Source organism: Akebia trifoliata, chromosome 13 (genome assembly GCF_017979445.1).
Source record: "Akebia trifoliata isolate Shusen 1 chromosome 13, ASM1797944v1, whole genome shotgun sequence".
NCBI classification, from domain to species: domain Eukaryota; kingdom Viridiplantae; phylum Streptophyta; class Magnoliopsida; order Ranunculales; family Lardizabalaceae; genus Akebia; species Akebia trifoliata.
This window is the reverse complement of record NC_141387.1, coordinates 5,850,119-5,873,487: the sequence shown is the minus strand read 5'-3', so window position 1 is coordinate 5,873,487 and position 23,369 is coordinate 5,850,119. Positions and strand designations below refer to the sequence as shown.

The 23,369-nt window shown below is 33.6% G+C and overlaps 1 protein-coding gene across 1 annotated transcript; it reads left to right on the top strand.

The window, feature by feature from the left end:
• Positions 1-610: 610 nt before the first annotated feature.
• On the top strand, positions 611-23,276 carry LOC147387539 (polyphenol oxidase, chloroplastic-like). The gene is made up of 3 exons (XM_086421602.1): positions 611-2,439; positions 13,681-14,393; positions 22,419-23,276. The coding sequence occupies exons 1-3, from the start codon at positions 633-635 to the stop codon at positions 23,172-23,174; spliced, it is 3,276 nt and encodes a 1,091-aa protein (XP_086277728.1). The 5' UTR covers positions 611-632; the 3' UTR covers positions 23,175-23,276.
• The last annotated feature ends 93 nt before the right edge of the window (positions 23,277-23,369 follow it).

Here is a 23,369-nt window from a genome sequence, read left to right as displayed (position 1 = left end):
TAAATTATTACTCTTTTAATAAATATTATTTTATATAGATTTTTTTTTAAAATATAATTTCCCCAAATTCTAAAGGCAAATGTCAAATTTAATTGATTATAGGAAAAACTCGTTGTGTTCGTGTTAAAAATCAATTTCCTACCCAGTTTCGTATCATGCATTGCTTTGAATTTTATTTCTCAAACAGTGAGAGGCGGCTTTGGTCAGGGAGTAACTAGGATTTAGTAGAAAAAAATAATAATAAATCGTGTGTGTGTGTGGGGGGTGGGGGACAATTAAGAGTGAAAAATAGTCGTGGAGACTGCTTCGAGTGAAAAAAAATTGTTGTCTGTCGCAACAACACAATAATTCAAAGAATCGTGCTGGAGTGACACAAGTGTGACGAAAATTCGTGGTGTCGAGCACATTACCGCAGATGCTTTTCCGTGAGATACGAGTAAAAATCATCTACGGTTATGTGAGCGCCACCACATCATTTTGTCTCCTTTGTGTCTCCGTTTGTGTCATTCCAGCATTTTTCCTGCTTCAAATAGTTATGTATTTAAAACATGTTGATTTAAAAAAATAAAAAATAAACCTACTGAATCCATTATAAAAAGAGACTTCACCTTCTTCACAATCCAATCTAAGCCATGGTTTCTCTTTCTTCCCTTAACACCCCCATCACCATCGCCACCACCACCACACCTTCTTCTGCATGTCCTCTCTATCAGAAGAGAACACAAGTCTCTGTATCGGACAAACAATCCTATCGTGTTGCTCGCAAGGTGATATGCAATGCTAGAAATCCAAACAACAGATCATCACCACAAGAAGACCCAATCAGCTCCAATAAGGGAGACGAATCGATGTCGAGAATCGAAAGGCGCAATGTGCTTCTTGGTACACTTGGAGGCTTATATGGTGCAGTTGGCCTTAGCGCGGCCGATCGACTAGCCATCGGTGCACCAATAATGCCACCAGACTTATCTCAGTGTGGTCCAGCAGATTTACCTACTGGTGCAAAGCCAATTAATTGTTGCCCCCCAACAGTCCAAAAAATTATCGATTTCAAGCCACCATCTCCTTCGTCTCCTATGCGAGTTCGACCGGCTGCTCACCTCGTCGACGATGCGTACATCGCTAAGTACTCGAAGGCCTATGCCCTAATGAAGGCCCTTCCTGCCGATGACCCACGAAATTTCATTCAACAAGCTAATATTCATTGTGCCTATTGTGATGGTGCTTATGACCAAGTTGGGTTCCCTGATTTGGAACTTCAAGTCCACAATTCATGGCTATTCTTTCCATTTCATCGATTTTATCTCTACTTCCATGAGAAGATCTTGGCTAACTTAATCGATGATCCTACCTTTACTTTACCCTTTTGGAATTGGGATGCACCCAAAGGCATGAAAATGCCTACTATGTATACTAATCCTAAGTCCTCACTTTATGATCCTCTTCGCGATGCCCTTCATCAGCCACCTACGTTAGTTGATCTCGATTACAATGGCACTGACCAAAATGACCCTGCCGAACAACAAATTTTTAGCAATTTTTCGATAATGTATCGAACAATGGTGTCGAATGGTAAAACTGCTCAATTGTTCCTTGGAACACCGTATCGGGCTGGGGATGACCCAGACCCCGGTGCAGGATCCCTTGAGAATGGTCCACATACCGCTGTTCACATCTGGTCTGGCGATAGGAACCAACCCAACCGCGAAAATATGGGAAACTTCTACTCGGCTGGGAGAGATCCCCTGTTCTATGCTCACCACGTCAACATTGATCGATTGTGGTCGATTTGGAAAGGATTGGGTGGAAAGCGAAAGGACTTCACCGACCCGGATTGGTTAAACACCGCATTCCTCTTTTACGATGAGAACGCGCAGCTTGTGAGAGTGAAAGTTCGAGATTGCCTCGACGAGAAGTTCTTAAGGTATGTATATCAAGACGTAGAGATTCCATGGCTTAAATCAAAGCCCATTTCTAAGAAAGACGTGGCTAAGGCTAAGGCTAAGGCTGTTGTAAAGGAATTGAAGGAGAAAGTTAAAGGAAAACGGTTCGCTAAGGAGCTCGACTCGATAGTTCAGTTCACGGTGCCGAGGCCGAAGAAGAAAAGAAGCAAGAAAGAGAAGGATGATGAGGAAGAGATATTGATAATAGAAGGGATAGAGTTGGACAGAAATGCATTTGCCAAGTTTGATGTGTTTATAAATGATGAAGATGAGAAAGGATCAAAGCCTGATAAGAGTGAGTTTGCAGGGAGTTTTGTGAATATTCCACATAAGCATGGAAAGAAAATGGAGAAGTTGAAGACTAGCTTGAGGTTGGGAATTACTGATTTGTTGGAGGATTTGGATGCAGAAGATGATGATGATGTGGTAGTCACAATAGTGCCTCGTCAAGGGAAGGGTGTTAAAATTAGTGGGGCCAAGATTGTGTTTGCTTCTTAAATCTTGATGATTATGAGTTGTATGGAGTTTGTGGTAATTTTGTTGTAATCAAATGGGTTGAATTTTATTTATGGAAGAAATATTATGTTGGATTTTATTTCACAATTACCCTCGATAAGTGATCTAAACTTTCTTCTTCTTCTTCTTCTTCTTTCCTCTCTCTCTCTCTCTCTCTCTTGTTGTAATGTTTTAAATCTTGTTGAATCGACTCAAAACTTAGCTAAGTTGGATTAATTACATTTTGAGGTAATTCAGCCCCACAACTTGATGGTATCAACTTGCCAATATGTTGACTCGGCCAAATCGGATAGGAATTTTTTAGATGCATGATGTCGCTCGACCTTAAGATCCTCCTTGAGAACTCTCTACTCATTGGATGGTTTGCAATAGGATCACTTCGACTCTCAAGTTATAAATTAGTGTCAAGCTAATAAAGTATTTTTAGGGAAGATTTTTTTAAACTTTTTGTGTGGGTTGCTATCTGGTATTTATAGAGTTCTTGACTCATAGATTTCCTGGGATCCTGTCAATGATTTCTATCAGAGTATTTGTGCCTGCCCCCCTAATCTATCAATTACAGGAGTTGCTACGTCTGATTTGTCAGGGCAAGAGCAATTTCAACCGACCTATCAAGTTGGGATTGTCGCATCTGATCTGTCAGTGATAGGATTGTCACCTCTGACCTGTCAGGTTTCACATGCACCTGACCTACTCTTTTAGAGTGTGTGCGAAATGTTGTTTTTGATGAAGCTCGGTGTATTCTCCGCACAATTCAAAGAATCGGTTATGATTTTCTAAAACTTCCACGTATCAATCACTCCAAGAAATACCCTCCACAAATTTGTTGATTTTTTCTTTTATAATTTCAAATATTAAAATCTACGTTTAACTTATTCATAAACTTAATATGTTTTTGCTTGATTCTAGTCTTTTTTTTTCTTTTCTTGACTCGGTTATGTGGATATTCTAGTTGAGTTTATGAGTTTCAAAATATTTGAAGACATATTTTGGTACATAAGAAATTATTGGTATTATGGACAGATTTCTTATCTAATTCTTAGATTTTTATTTTTTATTTTTTGATAAACTTTAGATATGTTGTCCAAATAGAAGAAAGTAGGTTGAGAACACTTATACAAAGAGAATATCAAAAAGCTTGATACAAGCTAAAAAGCCATTAAAGTAAAAGAGTGTAAACCCTAAGCTATGTTTTTTTCTTTCTTTTAAATTATTACAAACAAGTTTCTAATTGAAAAGAAAAACTTTAATTACGGTACCCCCTATTAAATTCTCCAAAGAAGTCTTCTAATGTACTTCATCAAAGATCAAACATAATGAATTGAGATGTGAGAAAAACACAAATTTTCTAAAATTTTATAATATTTTCCAAGGAATCAATAAACTTTTATTAAGATCCATTCTTCTTAGAAATTGTGAACCTCAAATTTTTTCGAGGCTAGTGTGTTCTTTCATTTTTAAATTTTTTTAGTTTTTTTATTTTTTTTATTTTTTTATTTTTTATTATTATGTTGGGTACACGTTGACGTTGAGGGGCCATAATCCTGAATGAGGATTATATTTTTGAAAATTTACTTAAAGGACCCTTGTGGAGGGATTTCATTCTAAATAGTCTCTAAGTTTTCAGTGATTGCTTGGCATGACATTTTATAAACTTTTTCTTTCTAAATGGTCCTTGGACCTCTTCTTCTACATTTCTCACGATTGAATGTTCTAACCGTTCGAACTCATCATTTTCACCCAAAAATAGGATTTTTGACATCTCAATCGAGTTTCAGAGACTTCATTCCGCATAAAGGATTTACGAAAGAAGAAGAAGCCGTTTTCAATGATTTTTTCAAGTATATTGAAAATGTATGTAAAAACCTAAGGGTTTTTCACTTTTTTTTCTTCGTTTTTGAACAAAAATCGATCAATAATGATTTTTTTGGATTCAAATTATTTAAACAAATCGTTATCTCAAATTTTTAGTCGATCTTTCCATAAATTTTAATTGGAAAAATTCAAAAATTGAAAATAGATGAGTTTTACTAGTGTCGAGTTCATCACCTTTTATTTAAAAAAATGGTGAATTCGATAGAAATTAAAAAAAAAAAAAACATCAAGTTCGATGCAAATAAAAGGTTGTGAATTCGATAGTAAATGGTGGTGAGTTCAATGGTAAAAATGTGAACTCGACAATAATTAAAAACGTGTCGAGTACGATAATAATAATTTTGAATACGACAATACGAGGGACCATTATGAAAGAAAAAATTTACAAAATGTCTAGTCAAGCTAAGGTAGAAAATTGGGGTCTATCTGAAGAAAAAAATCACAAAATATGTCTTTTCCAATGAGAGATTGAAATCCAATAGGACCACGTGACATCTTATCCTATCTAATCACATTTTATGAGTCTGTGGTACCAAGTTGAATATAAAAAAAAAAAAAAAAATTCGGCACATTATCTTGTTGGTACACGAAAACGACATCTGAATTTTCTTGTAATGCAATTAATTGCTATTTGTAAATAAGTGGATTGCAAAAGACTCTTAGTTTGTGTTTGAAAACAGTTATGAAGTTTGACTTCAGGTGGTCCACCTTCAAAATTCAGGTTTATAAGTTTTATTTTCATTTGTTTCGTTTCACATTTTAAAATTGAAATTCAAAAGTTTTGAGCTAATTATGAGGGAACGTTGGATGAAATTTCTAAAGTCTGATATCTAATTTCTAGACTTCAGATGTTTTCAGACTTCAAAAGTGTTACCAAATATAACCTTGAAATTGCCTTCTTGAATTTTTTCCAATACATCATATATGGTACATGGAACCACCTCATTAGGGAGCACATACTATGTCGAAGTTTTTTCTTATAGCTCCTTGTACCACTTTTTCTATAGTGGAGTAGGTGACAAGTTAAGAAAAAATAACACCACAACAATCAAAGGTTTCGTGTCTTAGATCAGATTCAAAAGAAGACCTCTTTTAAGTTTGATCAAGAGAATTGAAATTCAATGGCCATTGAACTCTCAAATTTAAATGATTGGATTTAGTTAATTTGTCGATGTGGAGCCATAGAGGATCCGTTCCCAAAAATATTCTTCTTCAAATTTTTTGTACAAAAAATATAAGAAATCACAAATACTAATAATGATCTCACGAGAACTTTCATTACTAAAAAAGACGCGATCGTTTCATTCCATCGTCCAGTACTCTGTTTGTTTAACGTTTTCACATTAGGAAACTTAGTAGATATTTTTATTAATTAATTAGACTGCAATAGTAGTACCATAGATTTATAAGTGACAAACAAATCGATGCCACTTTTCGTTAAATAACTTATGTATACTATAATTTAGACCTAATCTTTTGGTTTTGGTGAATATTCATAACCTGTATTTTTACAAACTGATGAAATAATGCTTTCACTATGATCTTCTTAGAGAGATGGACAGAAAATGACCGAAATGTCCTCATTTTTGAACTTCAACAAAAGTCATTAATTGTGTCAAAAGAAAAAATTGGGCATTATGGTAGCGAAATACTACAATACACTATATATCACCACATTACTCTAGATACAAAAATGATATTATAATGATGTACTTTTGCTATTATATGAAAATTGAAAATTTTGACGGGCCAAGACTAACGCCATATTGCAGCATCTATAGATCTTCTATAATCTTTTGTCATCTTCATATATATGTGCCATGGCGTCAATGTATCATGAAGTAAATGTGCTTAGCTCATTCTTCATGTCTTAATGCCATTGCGTTATCATAGTGTATGCACTTATACTATTACCTTGCAATTATTTTAAGAGTCGTGAAAATCTGACGCCCCCTACGCCCCCATCATAGAATCGTAGATCATTTGCATCAGGCTACCAAGAAAAAGATTTATAGTTCTGTGTATCCTAAAACTAATGATTCACAATTCTGTGAAGGGAGGGGGGGATATGTCAAGAGCGGGATGTTAGAAAATCATTATTCTTATTTTAATTATGTTTTACAATTAATAATTTTCATTAATATACCATTTTATAATGTAAATAAATAGATGCCTACTTTCCATTATTTTGCCACCATGATGTGCCCATCTATATAAAGTAGAAGAAACAAATAATTGCACCTTTTTTTTTTATTCCCATGCGCACATGTGGGGTACCAAATCCATTGAATTTGTTTGTAAATGTGCATCGATTTCTTCCTTGACTTTTCGGTTCCTAGTATTCTAATTAAAAAAACTTTAATTATGACTGACAAAATAATTGCACATTTTCCTTATGTATGGAGTTAGGTAGAGTTAGTATACTTAAGTTCACTTTCGGTGCTCAACCACTATAAATTTTTTTTCTTTTTTCTTCGATCCTAGTCCATTTTTTTTTACTTTTAATGGGTCAGCTGGACTTGAACATTTCTTTCTTCTCTTTTCAGTTTTTAATTATTTTTATTAGAAAGATTCTATTTCCATGCCAACTTTTGCTAATGCCATCTCAATTCATATTTAAATCATCAAGAGTCACCGCCACACATTTAAGAGTGGCGTTAGCAAAAGTTGGTGTGACAATAAATGCTCATCTCATTAATTATTACCAGAAAATGAGCTCCTAAGGATTGGGGGAGCTTGGATTGGGGCAGATGATTGTGAGAAATTAGTGGTGAGCTTGGTCCCAAGGACAGGAGAAGTGATAGTCGAAGGGATTCATATAGAGGGTTAAGGTTGTTTAAGTTAGTGAATTATGTATATTTCGGGTTGATCTTGAAAACCCAATCACCAGTTTTTTTGTTTTTTTTTTGTCTCTCAAGTTTTCATCAATTTGGCAGGAGTTTCATATTTGTGATTTTTGGGGATAATAGTGATAGTTCATAATTAATGCTAATTTGAAGAAATGAAAACTTGTTTGTGGAAAGTCATTTTGGAAAATGAGATTTTGTGATTGACCATATATTAATAAGTTCATAATAGTTACTAAAGTTGTGGTGATAATCAGACTCTCTCACGTGGCATACTCTCCTGGCGTGGCATGTGTTAGAATCATAGATTTTATGCCTCGGGATACATATATGCACATCCTCATAAATATGTGCAGTTATGTATCCCAAGGAAAAAAAAGATCTATTGTTCAATCACATGCCACATTAGAAGATAGGGTTTAAAACAGGTCGGGTTGGATATGAGTGTGTCCATATTCATATCCAATTTTTTTATCGAGATCCAAATCCGACTCAGATCATATTTGCTAAGACTATATCCGAATCATTTTACTTTCATTAAAATTAAAGCCAGATTCGATCATACGAATTAATTAATTCGGGTTAGTTAGGTCGGATAATGTCAAATCCATTTAAAATTATTTCAAATAAAATTGTTAAAATGTGACTAAATCACTTCTTAAACTCGATAACTTTCCATTTTGAAGAGAGGCATTGACCACAACACCCAACCGTTATTGGTTGATTAAAGATGACTTAAAAAAATATCATAATACAACTTGCAAAGTACTATATCATTCGGATCTTGATGAATATAGGGATGGAATCGTATTCGTTCCAAATCCGACTCAGATCAATGGACATCAACTCATATCTGAACCATATTTTTAATTTGGATATATTTTAGGAAACTAAACCCGCTAAATTCGGATTTCAAATAAAAATCCATACCATTTTAAGCCCTATCAAGAGAGTATTTTAAGTATGCCACGTAGGGGAGTCAGAAAATCATTACTCTAGTTAATAAGTTCATAATAAGATTACTATAAAATTGAGATACCCCTTGGTTTGGTGAATATTTGAGATATTTGTTTTCAAACGAATGACACATAGGGTAGTCAATGGATTGGGGTGGGCCTTCTAGGTTAAAAATTAGGTCCAAACCATCTAAATATCAGGCCGGGCCTAATAGATAAAACTTTAGAGCAAGCCCATTCAACCTACATTCGAAAAAATTTCGAGCTAGCCAATCCCATTTTCAAAGACACTACAAAGGTAAGGGGGTCATTATTAATTTACAATAAGACTATTATATATTTTAGGCCTGTCAACGAATAGTAAAAAATTCAAATCCGATTCGAATTCGTATTCGAAATTTCAGATATCGAATTTGGATTTGGATATATTATAAGTATTCAAATGGATTTCAGATACGAATTTGGATATTGATACATCCAAATTGTTAGTATCCAGTCCGATACCAATGCAAAATACTTATATTTTACTTTCAATTTATATTATATATAAATAAAAGTGGAAGACAACTTTTCATATTATATATTATATATCAATAAAAGTAAGACAATTGTTTTCCTGTTCATCATTATACATCTTTTCAATTTTGTACCTTGTTCAACGAGTCCCACTTTGAAGCGGCAGTTCGCTTCCAATTTTGAAGAAACCCTCCTCATTATCAAACATGTGACGTTTTACATTTATTTCACAACCAATATTTTCACGAAAATTTGAAATGCCACGTGTAATCTAATGAAGAGGGTTGCTTCAAAATTTTGGAGACTACCCACTTCAAATTGTTTTCCATCTTCAACCCCCTTCACCTCATCTCCTCATTTCTTCTTCATCTTCCCTTGTAAACAATGTCGGATGAGAAAGATGAGGAAGTGTAGAAAAGTGAGAGATTTTAGGAATTTGATTGTCATTGAAACTGTGTTTTCTATGTGGACATGGAGGTGGAACTGTGTTTAGAAATGATGCCACCTTCACCTTCAATTTGTTCTTCTATTATTGAAGTAGATAAAATCTAAAAGAAGGGGATGAGAAATTATGGGTATCTTTTGACATTTTGAAGATTAATTGGTTTGAGAAAAAATAAGGGTTATTGACTAAGGTTGAAGATGAGGGATTTTTTTATAAAATTCGAAGATGAAAGTCTAGGATTGAAGACGAATGTGCTTGTGTTCGAATAAAAATCAAGTGTTTTGCAACCATCTCTCTTCTCTTATGTAAGTTAAAACCCCTTTTCTTCTTAATAAAAAAAATTAATTTATTAATTTTCATGGTTTACTGGGTTTGAAAAACAAACAAAAAATCAAAGATTTTTCTTATCCGAATTCGAATAAAATAATGTTGGATATTCGATTTGTTAATCGAATTTAAATTCAGAGTTTAATTTTCAATATCTGTCGGATTTCGAATTCGAATTTGAATTCAAGAATTCGAATTCGGATTTGAATTCAAATATAGGCAGATTTGATTTGATTCGTATCCGTTGACAATCCTAATACATTGTATTTAATATAATATAACAGATCGGGCCACCCACCCGACCTACCTTCAAACCCAAATCTATTATTAAACGGGCTTAGCCCAGTCCATAAAGGGTCCAATCGAGCGAAAACCTGGCCCATTGACAACTCTAATGGCGTGCCCTGATCTTGGTTCTCTATTATAGATTAACACTAAGGGTATGTTTGATTGCACATGAAAAATATGGTGAAAAATCAATTTCCATGGAAAATGACATTTTTCATGTGTTTGATTACATTTTTCCATGGCAATTAATTCTCCACCCCAATCAAAAAGTCATAAAAACATGAATTTCACTTTCCTACCTATATATGTAGAAAAGTAAAATTAACCCATATTTTTCATCTCCAAAATATCATCTTCTTATTCCCTACCACCACCACCATATCTACCATCACACCAACCTCGTTGTTGTCACCATTATCATCGTCGTCACCATCTCCGACTACCTTCTCTCTCTCTCTCCTTCCCCTTCGCTCACCTCCACCACCATCACTACCACGTTCTCTCATCTTCTTCCTCATCATCATTTTCCTCACTTACCTCTGCCACCACTACCACTATGTCCTCCACCTCTCCCTCTTATCATTTCCCAAGCCTCATCTTTTCCGCCCTAATCCTTTCCCTCTCTTCTTATCTTCTTTCTTCTCATCCTCCTTCTCTCATTCTTCTTCTTCATCTGTCTTAGATAATTTTCCCATGATCTTATCCAAGTATAATCAAATAATAGAATTTGATTTTTCAACCCTACTTATTTTCCATCATTATTTTTTCATGGATTTCAAATTCCATAGAAAGTCACTTTCCATGCAATCAAACATACCCTAAAGTCCTAATGCCCTCATCTTCAAGTATGTGTTGAATAGGCTTGGCAACAGACTGATTCGTTACCGGATTAGTACCACTCCAATACCGACTTGAAATTTTTTAATCATGTCCCCTATCTGTTTCATTTCATACTTAATCCGAAATCGGTCCAAACACATGCCTTATTTTCAAATTATCAATGTTCAAAAAATATATAATTAAAAAAAAAAATCTACATTTCAATTACAATTTTAGAGAGAAACCTAAAAGACTAAAACGTGTTATCTCTATGTATTTATATGAAATTATGAATAAAAACAAATTAAAAATTAAGAAATGTTCGAATCGGATTTTTTTTAGTTGATTGGGGTACATCTGAATACGATGAGAAATCATATCAAATTTGTGATTTCAATATGAAAATTCGAGTTTTTATGTTTTCTTTGGATTGGATCAGTTTGGACAGATTTGAACATCGGGTATATTTCGGATCATTGTCAGCCATAGTGTTAAGGCTTTCCGTCAAACAAATGGATGAGATGATAGGTATTTCCAAGAAAATTGTATCCCTAAAAAACAATTTGTACTTATTAATCAGTCTTTGCAAGAAAAGATAACTACAATAGTTGATCTCGACATATTGGGGCAGTAATAGGATAATGGTAGCTCAAATCTCAATTTAGTAAGACAGCATTGCTTGATGAAGGAGATATGCCATGACCCCACTTCTCCCCAATTTTTTTTTTAATGATTTAGACACCTAAACATTTGGTGAATATTTGACATAACCTTATGGTTTAACCCCATCTTCAATCCATCATTTTGAACTTCACATTAATCATTTTAGAAACCTTAGAATTTCCAATAAAAAAATCCCATCATCTTGCAATCATATCTTTCTCCTTAGCCGAAGGTTAAAATAGATTAATCTTAATGTTGAAGAGTAAAGCCTTTTATTTTATTTTATGGGGAGGGGGTAAGATGTTGAAGATGATTAGTATTGAGAAGAGAAATAAAAGATTAATAATTTTAAGTTGATGACTAGAGTATTGTGATCATTTTATATTAGTCTAATAGAGAAGACCTTGATTAAGAGGGCATATAGGCATTTTGACTTAGGTCTTCTCTCATAGACTAATGAAAAATAACCTAATGCCATTTTCTTCAACCTCTAGCCAAAAGCTCTTGAATTTCTACCCAAAGACAATCATCCGCTAGCTCAACCATCTTGCATAGATGATTTTCATCGAGATACGAGTGAGATCTCAGAAGTGTTACCAAACATAACCTTGAAATTGCCTTCTTGAATTTCTTCCAATACATCATATATTGTATATGGAACCACCTCATTAGGGAGAACATAAAATGTAGAAGTTTTTTCTTATAGCTCCTTGTAGCACTTTTTCTACAGTGGAGTAGGTGACACGTTAAGAAAAAATAACACCACAACAATCAAAGGTTTCATGCCTTAGATCAGATTAAAAAGATAGAAAAAAATTTAGAAGAACAACTCTTTTAGGTTGGATCAAGGGAATTGGAATTCAACAGCCATTGAACTCTCAAATTTAAATGATTGGATTTAGTTAGTTTGTCGATGTGAAGCTATAGAGGATCCATTCCCAAAAAATATTCTTCTTCAAATTTCTTGCACAAAAAATATAAGAAATCACAAATACCAATAATGATCTCATGAGAACTTTCATTCCTAACAAAGACGCAATTATTTCATTCCATCATCCAATACTCTGTTTGTTTAACGTTTTCACATTAGGAAACTTAGTAGATATTTTTAATAATTAATTAGACTACAATGGTAGTACCATAGATTTATAAGTGAAAACCAAATCGATGCCACTTTTCGTTTAATAACTTATGTATAGTAAAAATTAGACATAATCCTTTGATTTTGATGAATATTCATAACTTGTATATTTTCAAATTGATGAAATAATGCTTTCACCATGATCTTCTCAGAGAGATGGACAGAAAATGACCTAAATGTCCTCATCTTTGAACTTCAACAGTCATTGATTGTGTCGTAAGAAAAAAATTGGGCATTATGTAAACGAAATGCTACAATACACTATATAACGCAACATTACTCTAGATACAAAAATGATATTACAATGATGTGCTTTCACCATTACATGAAAATTGAAATTTTTGACGGGCCAAGGTAGACGCCAATCACAACATCTTCAGATCTTATATAATCTTGTGTCATCTTCATATATATGTGCCATGGCATCAATGTATCGCGAAGTAAATGTGCTTAGCTCATTCTTCATGTCTTAGCGTCATTACGTTATCGTAGTGTATGCACTTCAATTATTACCTTGCAATTATTTTAAGAGTCGTGATAATCTGACGCCCCCATCATGAAATCGTAGATCATTTGCATCGAGATACACAAGAAAAAGATTTATGGTTCTGCGTATCCTAAAGTTAATGATTTACAGTTCGGTGATGGGGAGGGGAGGGGGCGTATGTCAAGAGCAGGACGTTAGAAAATCACTATTCTCATTTTAATTATGTTTTACTATTAATAGCTTTCATTAATATACCCTTTTATAATGTAAATAAATAGATGCCTCCCTTTCATTATTTTGTCACCATGATGTACCTATCTATATAAAGTAAACGAAACAGATAATTGCACTTTTTTTTCATTCCCATCCGCACGTGTGGGGAACCAAATTCATTGAATTTGTTTGCAAAAGTGCATTTATTTCTTCCTTGACTTTTCTTACCGTAGTACTCTTAAAAAATAAAAAAATAAAAAATAAAAAATAAAAAAACTTTAATTAATTGCATATTTTCCTTGGAGTTAATAGAGGTTATATAGTTAAATACTATTTGGTTTATCAAGAAGTTGAGAAGTTCACTTTCTATGCTCAACCAATATTAATTTTTTTTCTTGTTTCTTCGATTCTAATCCATTTTTTTATCCTTTTTATGGGTAAGCTGGACATGAACCTCTCTTTCTTCTCTTTTCAGTTTTTAATTATATTTATTAGAATGATTCTATTTCCATGCCAACTTTTGCTAATGCCACCCCAATTCATATTTAAATCACCAAGAGTCACCGCCACACATTTAAGAGTGGCGTTAGCAAAAGTTGGTGTGACAATAAATGCTCATCTCATTAATTATTACCAGAAAATGAGCTCCTACATGTTGTCACTCTTCCGATCTCTCTCACCCAAACACAATGACAATGTCTCTGTTTCATCTCTACACCTCCACCCATTTACCACACTTGATCTCCAACTATCTCCCTAAAACAAAGCCTAAGCTCTTCACTCTCTCCCACAACAAACATCTCTTACTTCATAACCCATTGTGTCAACAAAAGCTAATAGGTCAAGATGAACATCAATGGATCACCCATAGAAGAAATGCTCTTGTGGGCTTTGGCGTTTTGATTGGTGGTGCTATAGAACTTGGTAGCCAAGGCATGATGATGCCAATTGGAGACGAGTTCGGATCACAGCCTCGACTACTCAAATCCACAATAAGGGTCTTAGTCCCAAGGCCCAAAAGATCTCAAAACAAGAACAAGTCCAAGAAAGGGAGACCAATGGAGGTTCTTGTGATCGATGGAATCGAAATTACGAACGATGATCCTGTTAGATTTGATGTGTATGTTAGTAAGCCCATTGGGGATCAGATTGGTCCTGATTTGGGTGAGTTAGCTGGAAGCTTAGTGGATTTGGCTCGTGTTCGTGTAGGAAGGAATTCGCCGAGGGGGAGCTTGGAGTTGGGTATAAGGGGCTTGGTGAAGCGTATTGGGGCAGATGATTGTGAGAAATTAGTGGTGAGTTTGGTCCCAAGGACAGGAGAAGTGATTGTCGAAGGGATTCATATAGAGAGTAAGGTTGCTTAAGTTAGTGAATTATATATATATTTCGGGTTGATCTTGAAAACCCAATCACCAGTTTTTTTGTTTTTTTATCTCTCTTTCAGTTTTCATCAATTTGGTAGGAGTTTCATATTTGTGCTTTTTGGGGATAGTTCATGATTAATGCTATTTTGAAGAAATGAAAACTTGTTTGTGGAAAGTCATTTTCTTAATTAAAGCATAAATAGGAATGAATTTTGTGATATTTTGTAAAATGAGATTATCTGATTGATCGTATATTAATAAGTTAATAATAGTTACTAGAGTCGTGGTGATAACCTGACTCCTACGTGGTACTCTCATGGCGTGGCATGTGTTAGAACCATAGATTTTATGCCTCGGGATACATATATGCACAATCTTATAAATATGTGCATTTGTGTTTCCCAAGGAAAAAAAATATATTGTTCAATCACATGCCACATTAGAAGATAGGGCTTAAAACAGGTCGGGTTGGATATGAGTGTGTCCATATCCATATCCATATTCAATTTTTTATCGAGATTCGAATCCGACTTGGATCATACTAACTAAGATTATATCCAAACCATTTTACTTTCATTAAAATCATATATGGATTTGATCAGACGAATTAATTGATTAGGGTTAGTTAGGTCGGATAATGTCAAACCCATTTAAAATTATTTCAAACAAAATTGTTAAAATGTTGTTAAATGGCTTCTTAAACTCAATAACTCTCTAGTTTGAAGAGAGGCCTTAACCACAACACCCAACCGTTGTTAATTGATTAAAGATGGCTTAAAAAAATATCACAACACAACTTGCAAAAGTAGTATATCATTTGGATCTTGATGAATATATGGATAGAACCATATCCAATCCAAATTCGACTCGAATTAAGCAACATCAACTCATATCCGAATCATATTTTAATTCAGATATATTTTATGAAACTAGACCCGCTAAATTCAGATTTCGAATAAAAATCCATACAATTTTAAGCCCTATTAAGAGAGTATTTTGAGTATGCCACGTGAGGGAGTCAGAAAATCATTACCCTAGTTAATAAGTTCATAATAAGATTATTATAAAATTGAGATATCCCTCCGTTAGGTGAATATTTGAAATATCTGTTTTCAAACAAATGGCACATAGGGCAGTCAATGGACTGGGCTGGGCCTTCTAGGTTAAAATTTTAGGCCCAAACCATCTAAATAGCGGACTGGGCCTAATTGATAAAACCTTAGAGTAAGCCCATTCCACCAACATTCAAGCATTTTTCGGGCCGAGCCCATCCCATTTTCAAAGACACAACAAAGTAAGGGGGTCATTATTAATTTACAATAAAACTATTATATATTGTAGGCCTGTCAATGAATAGTCAAAAATTCAAATCCGATTTCAATTTATATTCGAAATTTCGGATAATATCTAAAAATTTTGGATATCGAATTTGGATTTGGATATATTCTAAGTATTCAAATAGATTTCGGATACGAATTTGGATGTTGATACATCCGAGTTATTAATATCCGATCCGATACCAATGCAAAATACTTATATTTTACTTGCAATTTATATTATATATAAATAACAGTGGAAGACAACTTTTTTATATTATATATATAAATAAAAGATGTAAGATAGCTTTTCATATTATATATTATATATAAATAAAAGTCTGACAGTAAGACAACTGTTTTCGTGTTCATCATTATACATCTTTGCGTTTTACATTTATTTCACAACTAATATTTCCACGAAAATTTGAAACGCCTCTTAGAAATACCACGTGTAATCTAATGAAGAGGGTTGCTTCAAAATTTTGAAGGAGGCTACCCACTTCAAAGTTTTTTTCATGTTCAACCCCTTCGCCTCATCTCCCCATTTTTTTCTTCATCTTCCCTTAGAAATAATATCGGATGAGGAAGATGAGGAAGTGTAAAAAAGTGAGAGATTTTAGGGATTTGATTGTCATCGAGACTGTGTTTCCTATGTGAATATGGAGGTGGAACTGTGTTTAGAGATGTTAAGATGTTGCCACATTCGCCTTCGATTTGTTCCTCTATTATTGAAATAGATAGAATCTAAAAAAATGGGATGAAAAATTATGGATATCTTTTGACATGTTGAAGATTAATTGGTTTGAAAAAAAACTAAGGATTATTGATTGAGGTTGAAGATGAGGGATTTTTTGTACAATTCGAAGATGAAAGTCTAGGGTTGAAGACGAATGTGTTTGTGTTCGATTAAAAATCAAGGGTTTTGCAACCATCTCTCTTCTCTTCTGTAAGTTAAAACCCTTTTTTTTTTTAATAAAAAAATTAATTTATTAATTTTCATGATTAACTGGATTTGAAAAGCAAAAAAAATCAAAGATTTTTTTTATCCGAATTCGAATCAAATAATATTGGATATTAGATTTGTTAATCGGATTCAAATTCGGAGTTTAATTTTCAATATCTCTCGGATTTTGAATTTAAATTCGGATTTGAATTCAGATATAGGCAGATTTGATTCGATTCATATCGAATCCATAAAGGGCTGGATCGAGCCAAAACCTGGCCCATTAACAACTCTCATGGCGCACCCTTGATCTTGGTTCTCTATTATAAATTAACACTAAGGGTATGTTTGATTGCACATGGAAAATATGGTGAAAAATTAATTTCCAGGGAAAATGACATTTTTCACCTGTTTGATTGCACATGAAAAATATGGTGGAAAATTAATTTCTATGGAAAATGACATTTTTCATGTGTTTAATTACATTTTTCCATGCAATTGATTTTCCACCCCAATAAAAAAGTCCATGAAAACATGGATTTCACTTTCCCACCCATATGGATGAGAAAGTGAAATCAACCCATATTTTTCATCTCCGAAATATCATCTTCATATTTCCTACTACCACCACCACCATATCCACCATTACACTAACCTTATCGTAGGGCTGTCAACTGATAGATATCTGATCGGATAGTGCTATATCCGAATTCGAATTCGAATCCGATTGGATATCATTAACCAAGATTTGAATTCAAATTCGAAAAATATATCGGATATTTGATAATATCCAATTCGATAAAAATCCTACAAAAATTAGATTCAATCTCTACCATCATCTTCAATCTGTAAAAACCAAATCAATTTTTTTATTTTTTTCAAAATCTTCAACCTATTTCAGTTTTAAAATCAAATAAACTTGATTTTTTTGAAAAAAAATTGTCTTAAAATCAAATAAACTTTAATTTTTGAAAAAAATGATGAAAAATTTGAATAAAACATCAAATATTTTTTACATCAACATTGAAAAATAGATTTTCAAAAAATAAATCAAGATTATTTTGATTGAGGTTGAAGCCAATGGATTTTGAAGGAAAAAAAATAGGATTTTACTGTGTGTGTGTGTGTGAATTGGATGCTCGTTGGCCGGAGAAGATGGTGGTTATGGAGCTCGCACAATCAGAAAAAATAGGGATTTAGTTTTACTTTGAGAGAGAGAAAAAGGCAGTACCCACCTTGATGCTCGTCGATCGGAGAAGATGGTGGTTATGGAGCTCGCACAGTCGAAACCTACCTGCTACTGGTTCTTGCGTTTTTATTAAGAGAGAAGATAAACATTGAAAGTTAAATTTAGTTCTGGAACAAGAATACACACACACACACACACACACACACACACACCACACACACACACACATATATATATATATATATATATATAAAATAAGTTTTGTTGTGTAACATGAATACGTAACACATATATTTAAATCGGAGGGATATTATCGAATCGGATTTCGTAATATCCGAATTCGTATCCGAAACTCATTTGAATGTTAAAATAATATTCGAATCTGAATCCGATATCCAAAAATTTCAGATAATATTCGATTTTTCGAATTCGAATTCAGATTTTGGCTATCTATTGACACCCCTACCTCGTTGTCGTCACCATTGTTGTTGCCATCACCATCTCCGACCACCTTATCTCTCTTTCTCTCTCCGTCTTCTTATACTTCTCCTTCTCCTTTCCTCACCTCTGCCGCCATCAACACCACGTTCTCCCCTCTTCTTTTTCATCATATTTTTCCTCACTTACCTCTGTCGCCACCACCATCACCACGTCCTCCACCCCTATCTTTTATCATTTCCCAAGTCTTTTCTTCTTTGCTCCAAGCCTTTCCTTCTCCTCTTATCTTTTTTCTCATCATCCTCTTCTTCTCATTCTACTTCTTCATCTGTTTTAGATAATTTTCCCATGGTTTTATCCAAGTAAAATCAAACAATGAAATTTAATTTTTTAACCCTACCTATTTTCCATCATTATTTTTCCATGGATTTCAAAGTCCATGGAAAGTCACTTTCCATGCAATCAAATATACCCTAAAATCCTAATGCCCTCATCCTCAAGCATGTGTTGAGTAGGCTTGGCAATGGACTGGTTCATTACCGGATTAGTACCACTCCAATACCGACTTGAAATTTTTTTAATCATGTCCCCTATCTGTTTCATTTCATCCTTAATCCGAAACTGATCCAAACACATGCCTTATTTTCAAATTATCAATGTTCAAAAAATATGTAATTTAAAAAAAATCTACATTTCAACTACAATTTAAAGAGAAACCTAAAAGACTAAAACGTGTTATCTATATGTATTTATATGAAATTATGGATAAAATAATTAAAAATTAAAAAAATGTTCGAATAAGAGTTTTTTTAGTTGATTGGGGTACATCCGAATACGATGAGAAATCCTATCAAATTTGTGATTTCAATTTGAAAATCCGATTTTCTTATGTTTTCTTTGGATTGGATTAGTTTGGACAGGTTTGAACATCGGGTATATTTCAGATCATTGTCAGCCCTAGTGTTGAGGCTCTCCATCAAACAAATGGATGAAATGATAGGTATTTTCAAGAAAATTGTATCCCTAAAAAAAATTTATACATATTAATCCGTCTTTGCAAGAAAAGATAACTATAATAGATGATCTCAACATATTAGGGTAGTAATAGGATTAGCTCAAATCTCAATTTAGTAAGATAGCATTGCTTGATGATGGAGATATGCCATGACCCCACCCCATTTTTTTTAATAATTTAGACACCCTAAACATTTGGTGAATATTTGACATAACCTTATGGTTTAACCTCATCCTCAATCCATCATTTTGAACCTTACATTAATCATTTTAGAAACCTTAGAATTTCCAATAAAAAAATCCCATCATCTTGCGATCATATCTTTCTCCTTAGGTGAAGGTTAAAATAGATTGATCTTAATGTTGAAGAGTAAAACCTTTTATTTTTATTTTTATGGGGAGGGGGTAAGATGTTGAAGGTGATTAGTTTTGAGAAGAGAAATAAAGATTATTGATTTTAAGTTGAAGACTAGAGTATTGTGATCATTTTATAGTAGTTTAATAGATAAGACCGCAATCAAGGGAGCATATAGGCATTTTGACTTAGATCTTTCCTGATAGACTAATGAAAATAACCTAATGCCATTTTCTTCAACCTCTAGCCAAAAGCCCTTGAATTTCCACCCAAAGACAATCATTTGCTAGCTCTACCATCTTGCTTGTTAATCATAGTCCCCCTGTAAGAAAATCTTGGCTGTGCCCTTACATGTTTGTTTGCTAGAAAATCAAGGATAATTTTTTTTTGTTGAACCTACGGTCAATTGTGGTGGTCCATTAAGCCTTGGTCCACGATTTTAACGTTTTATTAATAGGATAATGCTGAAGTAACATTAAAATGTATTGGGGGATATTTCTGACATGGATGTGTGTTAGAACCATAGATACTTTCATTGAGATCTCACTCCTATCTCGATGAAAATCATCTATGATTTTGATACACATTCATACTAGAAATGTCTCCCACGATGTACATTTCAATGTTACTCCAACACAACTCTTATTAATATTGGATTTCCTTGTTAAAGAAGTTTTGTCAATAAGGTGAGGAATTAATTGAGAGTTCTAATTTTAGTTTCCTTTGATGGGTTGGATACTAATGAGACTTCTACTCATATCTATAAAATAATGGATTGGCCTCCCTATTTACATTAAAATAAAAGCCATGAGATAGAGAAGAAGGTGTTGTGAAGATCAAGAATTTCAGAGGTCTAACCGATCTAGAAGGGTAGATCAAGGAGGAGAATGCATGTCTAGAGATCAAGGATTATCATGAAAGGGGAATCGTTGCTCACAGGTTACATTGGAACAATGGTGACGGCTACAATTCCAAGTAGATATCCTTACGACATAAAATTCTATGGATATAATATCTATCAATCCAAAAGCAAATTCTATAATCATTCTTGTATAGTTAGCGATTTAAATTCTACTATAATAGTTGTCTAGACTTGTCTTTAATGTTAAGCGAGCAAAAAATGTTAATCTGAATTTATGTTTACCAACAAATCTATAAATAGAAGACAATTTCCTCAATAAATGCAAACGAGCAAGTTCAAAGAACTTGTAAAAAAGAAAAATAAAATAAATTATGTAGTCTTCTTTTCTTTAATTTGTTGTAGCTAGCTTTGTTTGAGATTTGGCTTCCAACTTCAAAGAACAATTGGTAGGTACCATACGCATACAAGGGGTTTTGTCGCCCCAAATGTGTGCTAATTCTTTGATGATTTATGTATGAATTGGGGTGGTGTTAGAAAGTTATTATGAATAGAATCTCTCTAAAATTATACTATTAGAAAAAATGCTACTAAAATTATATGGGAAAATTTTCAAAAAGAACCGATAATTATTTTTTCAAAATTATAAAACACAAACCTTGAGCAATCATTGAATAGTCATTTTTGACAACATTATGAAAAACAAATACAAATATAATTTTTCAAATTATCATGAAAAAGCTACAATTCAATTGTAGGTTTTTCCCGTTTGAATAAAAATTACCATAGTAATTTTTCAAAAAGAAACTTTTTTTTAAACATTTATCCGTCGAAATACACATTTTGTATATTTAAAAAATGCTAAAAATAAAATTAATCTATTATTTATATTATAATATACTAATTCATATATTAAACTATTTAAATGATTTTTTTTTTCTATTTAAGTTTGATGACTAATTTCTTAAATTATTTATGAAACATCAATTAAAAATTAAAACATACTCATAACTTCATTGAAAAACTCAAATTCAAAAGTGTGTTTGAATTTTAAAAAACACACTATGAAAGATAATTTTTCATGTAAAATTTTGAAAAATTACACTTGAATGATAATTTTTCACATAAACTTGAAAATTTTGCAATTAAAGTGTAGGTTTTTTTATGATAACTTAAAAAATTATACTTATATTATCGTTTTTCATATGATTCTTTTTTAATTTGTCAAAAATGATTTTTCAATATTCGTTCAAAATTTATTTTTTGTAATTTTGAAAAAAAAAATTATTAAGAATAATATTTTATTTAATTTTTTTTCCAATAATAATAATAATAGAATTTGTATGGCTTCGATTACTTAAGTGTCATAAATTAAATGGCAAAAGTCCTGAACCCAATCCTCATTTTATTTAGTATATCGTGATAATCTAACTATCCCACATGGCAAACTCAATCGACTCTACCTTGAAGTGACAAGTTTCAGAATCGTAAATCTGCGCTCCCCAGGATACATGGTTGCACTTTTCTATTAAAATGAGTATCTCAAAGGAATCGTGTATCTCAAGCAGCACAGATCTATGATTTCCCAAACTTATCACGTCAGCTAATGGATTGAGTTTGCCATTATTAAAAATATCTCAATGCAATGGCCCCATCGGATGGAGAATGAAAGTCGGCCAAGGGATGATGTAATGTGATGTGACGTGGGTTTACTTTGATGTATAGGTGGCATCTTTGTAGTGTATCGTGACGCGTTGTTGCGTCTCCAAAAATTTCTCCTACTAAAATAAAGAAAGGTTCTAGTGGCACATCAATATTTACTAAGAGCACAACAAGGAGTACGATGAATTGGATTTCTCTTAACAAAAGTAGGTGTGGCAATAGAATTCCTAAAAATAAAATATCCTTTACTACTCAATTAAGTCCAATTTTATTAACAAACTCTCAATCTCACACCCAATGTCTCTCTCCCTTCTCACCACCACCCCCATCTCTTCTTTCTGCACCCCTTATTCACGAAACCACTTCAACCATCTCTCTATAACAAACAACAACAAGAGCTCTTCGTGTGTGCAGAAACAATTTGGTGAACAAAAACTGCCCAATCTCTCCATCCTCCATAGACGACACGTGCTTGTTGGCTTGGGCGTTTTAACAGGTTTCGCTTCCGGACTTTGTAGCCCAACCCTGATGGCCTCTGCTGCTCCAGAAGATAACGGATCCTTAACATCTCAAATCCAATCGGTGCCCGAATTCGGATCCAATCCTCGCCCACTTGACTCTACAATACGAGTCTTGGTCCCAAGGTCTAAAACATCTCAAAACGAGGCTCATAAAGGAGAATTAGTGGAAGTTATTCGTGTGGAAGGGGTTGAAGTTCCGAATAATGGGCCGGTTAGATTCGATGTTTATGTTGCTAAGCCAGATGGGGATCGGGTCGGTTCGGATTTGGGTGAATTTGTGGGAAGCTTAGTGGATCTGGCCCGATTACGTGTCGGAAGGAAGTTTCGGAAGCTGGGATTGACGCTGGGCGTTTCGGGATTAGTGGAGGAGATAGGGGCAGAAGAGTCAGAGAAATTAGTGGTGAGTTTGGTTCCAAGATTAGGGGAAATGATCATTGGAGGGGTACGTCTAGACTATATTCCGGCTGAGGGTTGATCTCTGAAAACCCCAATCCTCAGTTTTTATGTATATTAGTGCGTATGTATGTTGTATTTCTGAGTCTCAATAAATAATAATCGTTTTTCTATGATTCACTCTCATACCGTATGATATTGATCGATCAATCTAATTGTGATCAAATTTTTAGACCCTATCTCTAAGTGGGCCCTTGTATTAGGGTTACAACTTGGG

Coding starts and splice junctions, on each gene's coding strand:
- LOC147387539 (XM_086421602.1), top strand. CDS start 633: ATGGTTTCTCTTTCTTCCCTTAACACCCCCATCACCATCGCCACCACC. Junction 2,440..13,680: donor CAAGATTGTGTTTGCTTCTT/AAATCTTGATGA, acceptor CCAGAAAATGAG/CTCCTACATGTTGTCACTCT. Junction 14,394..22,418: donor TTCATATAGAGAGTAAGGTT/GCTTAAGTTAGT, acceptor TAAAAATAAAAT/ATCCTTTACTACTCAATTAA.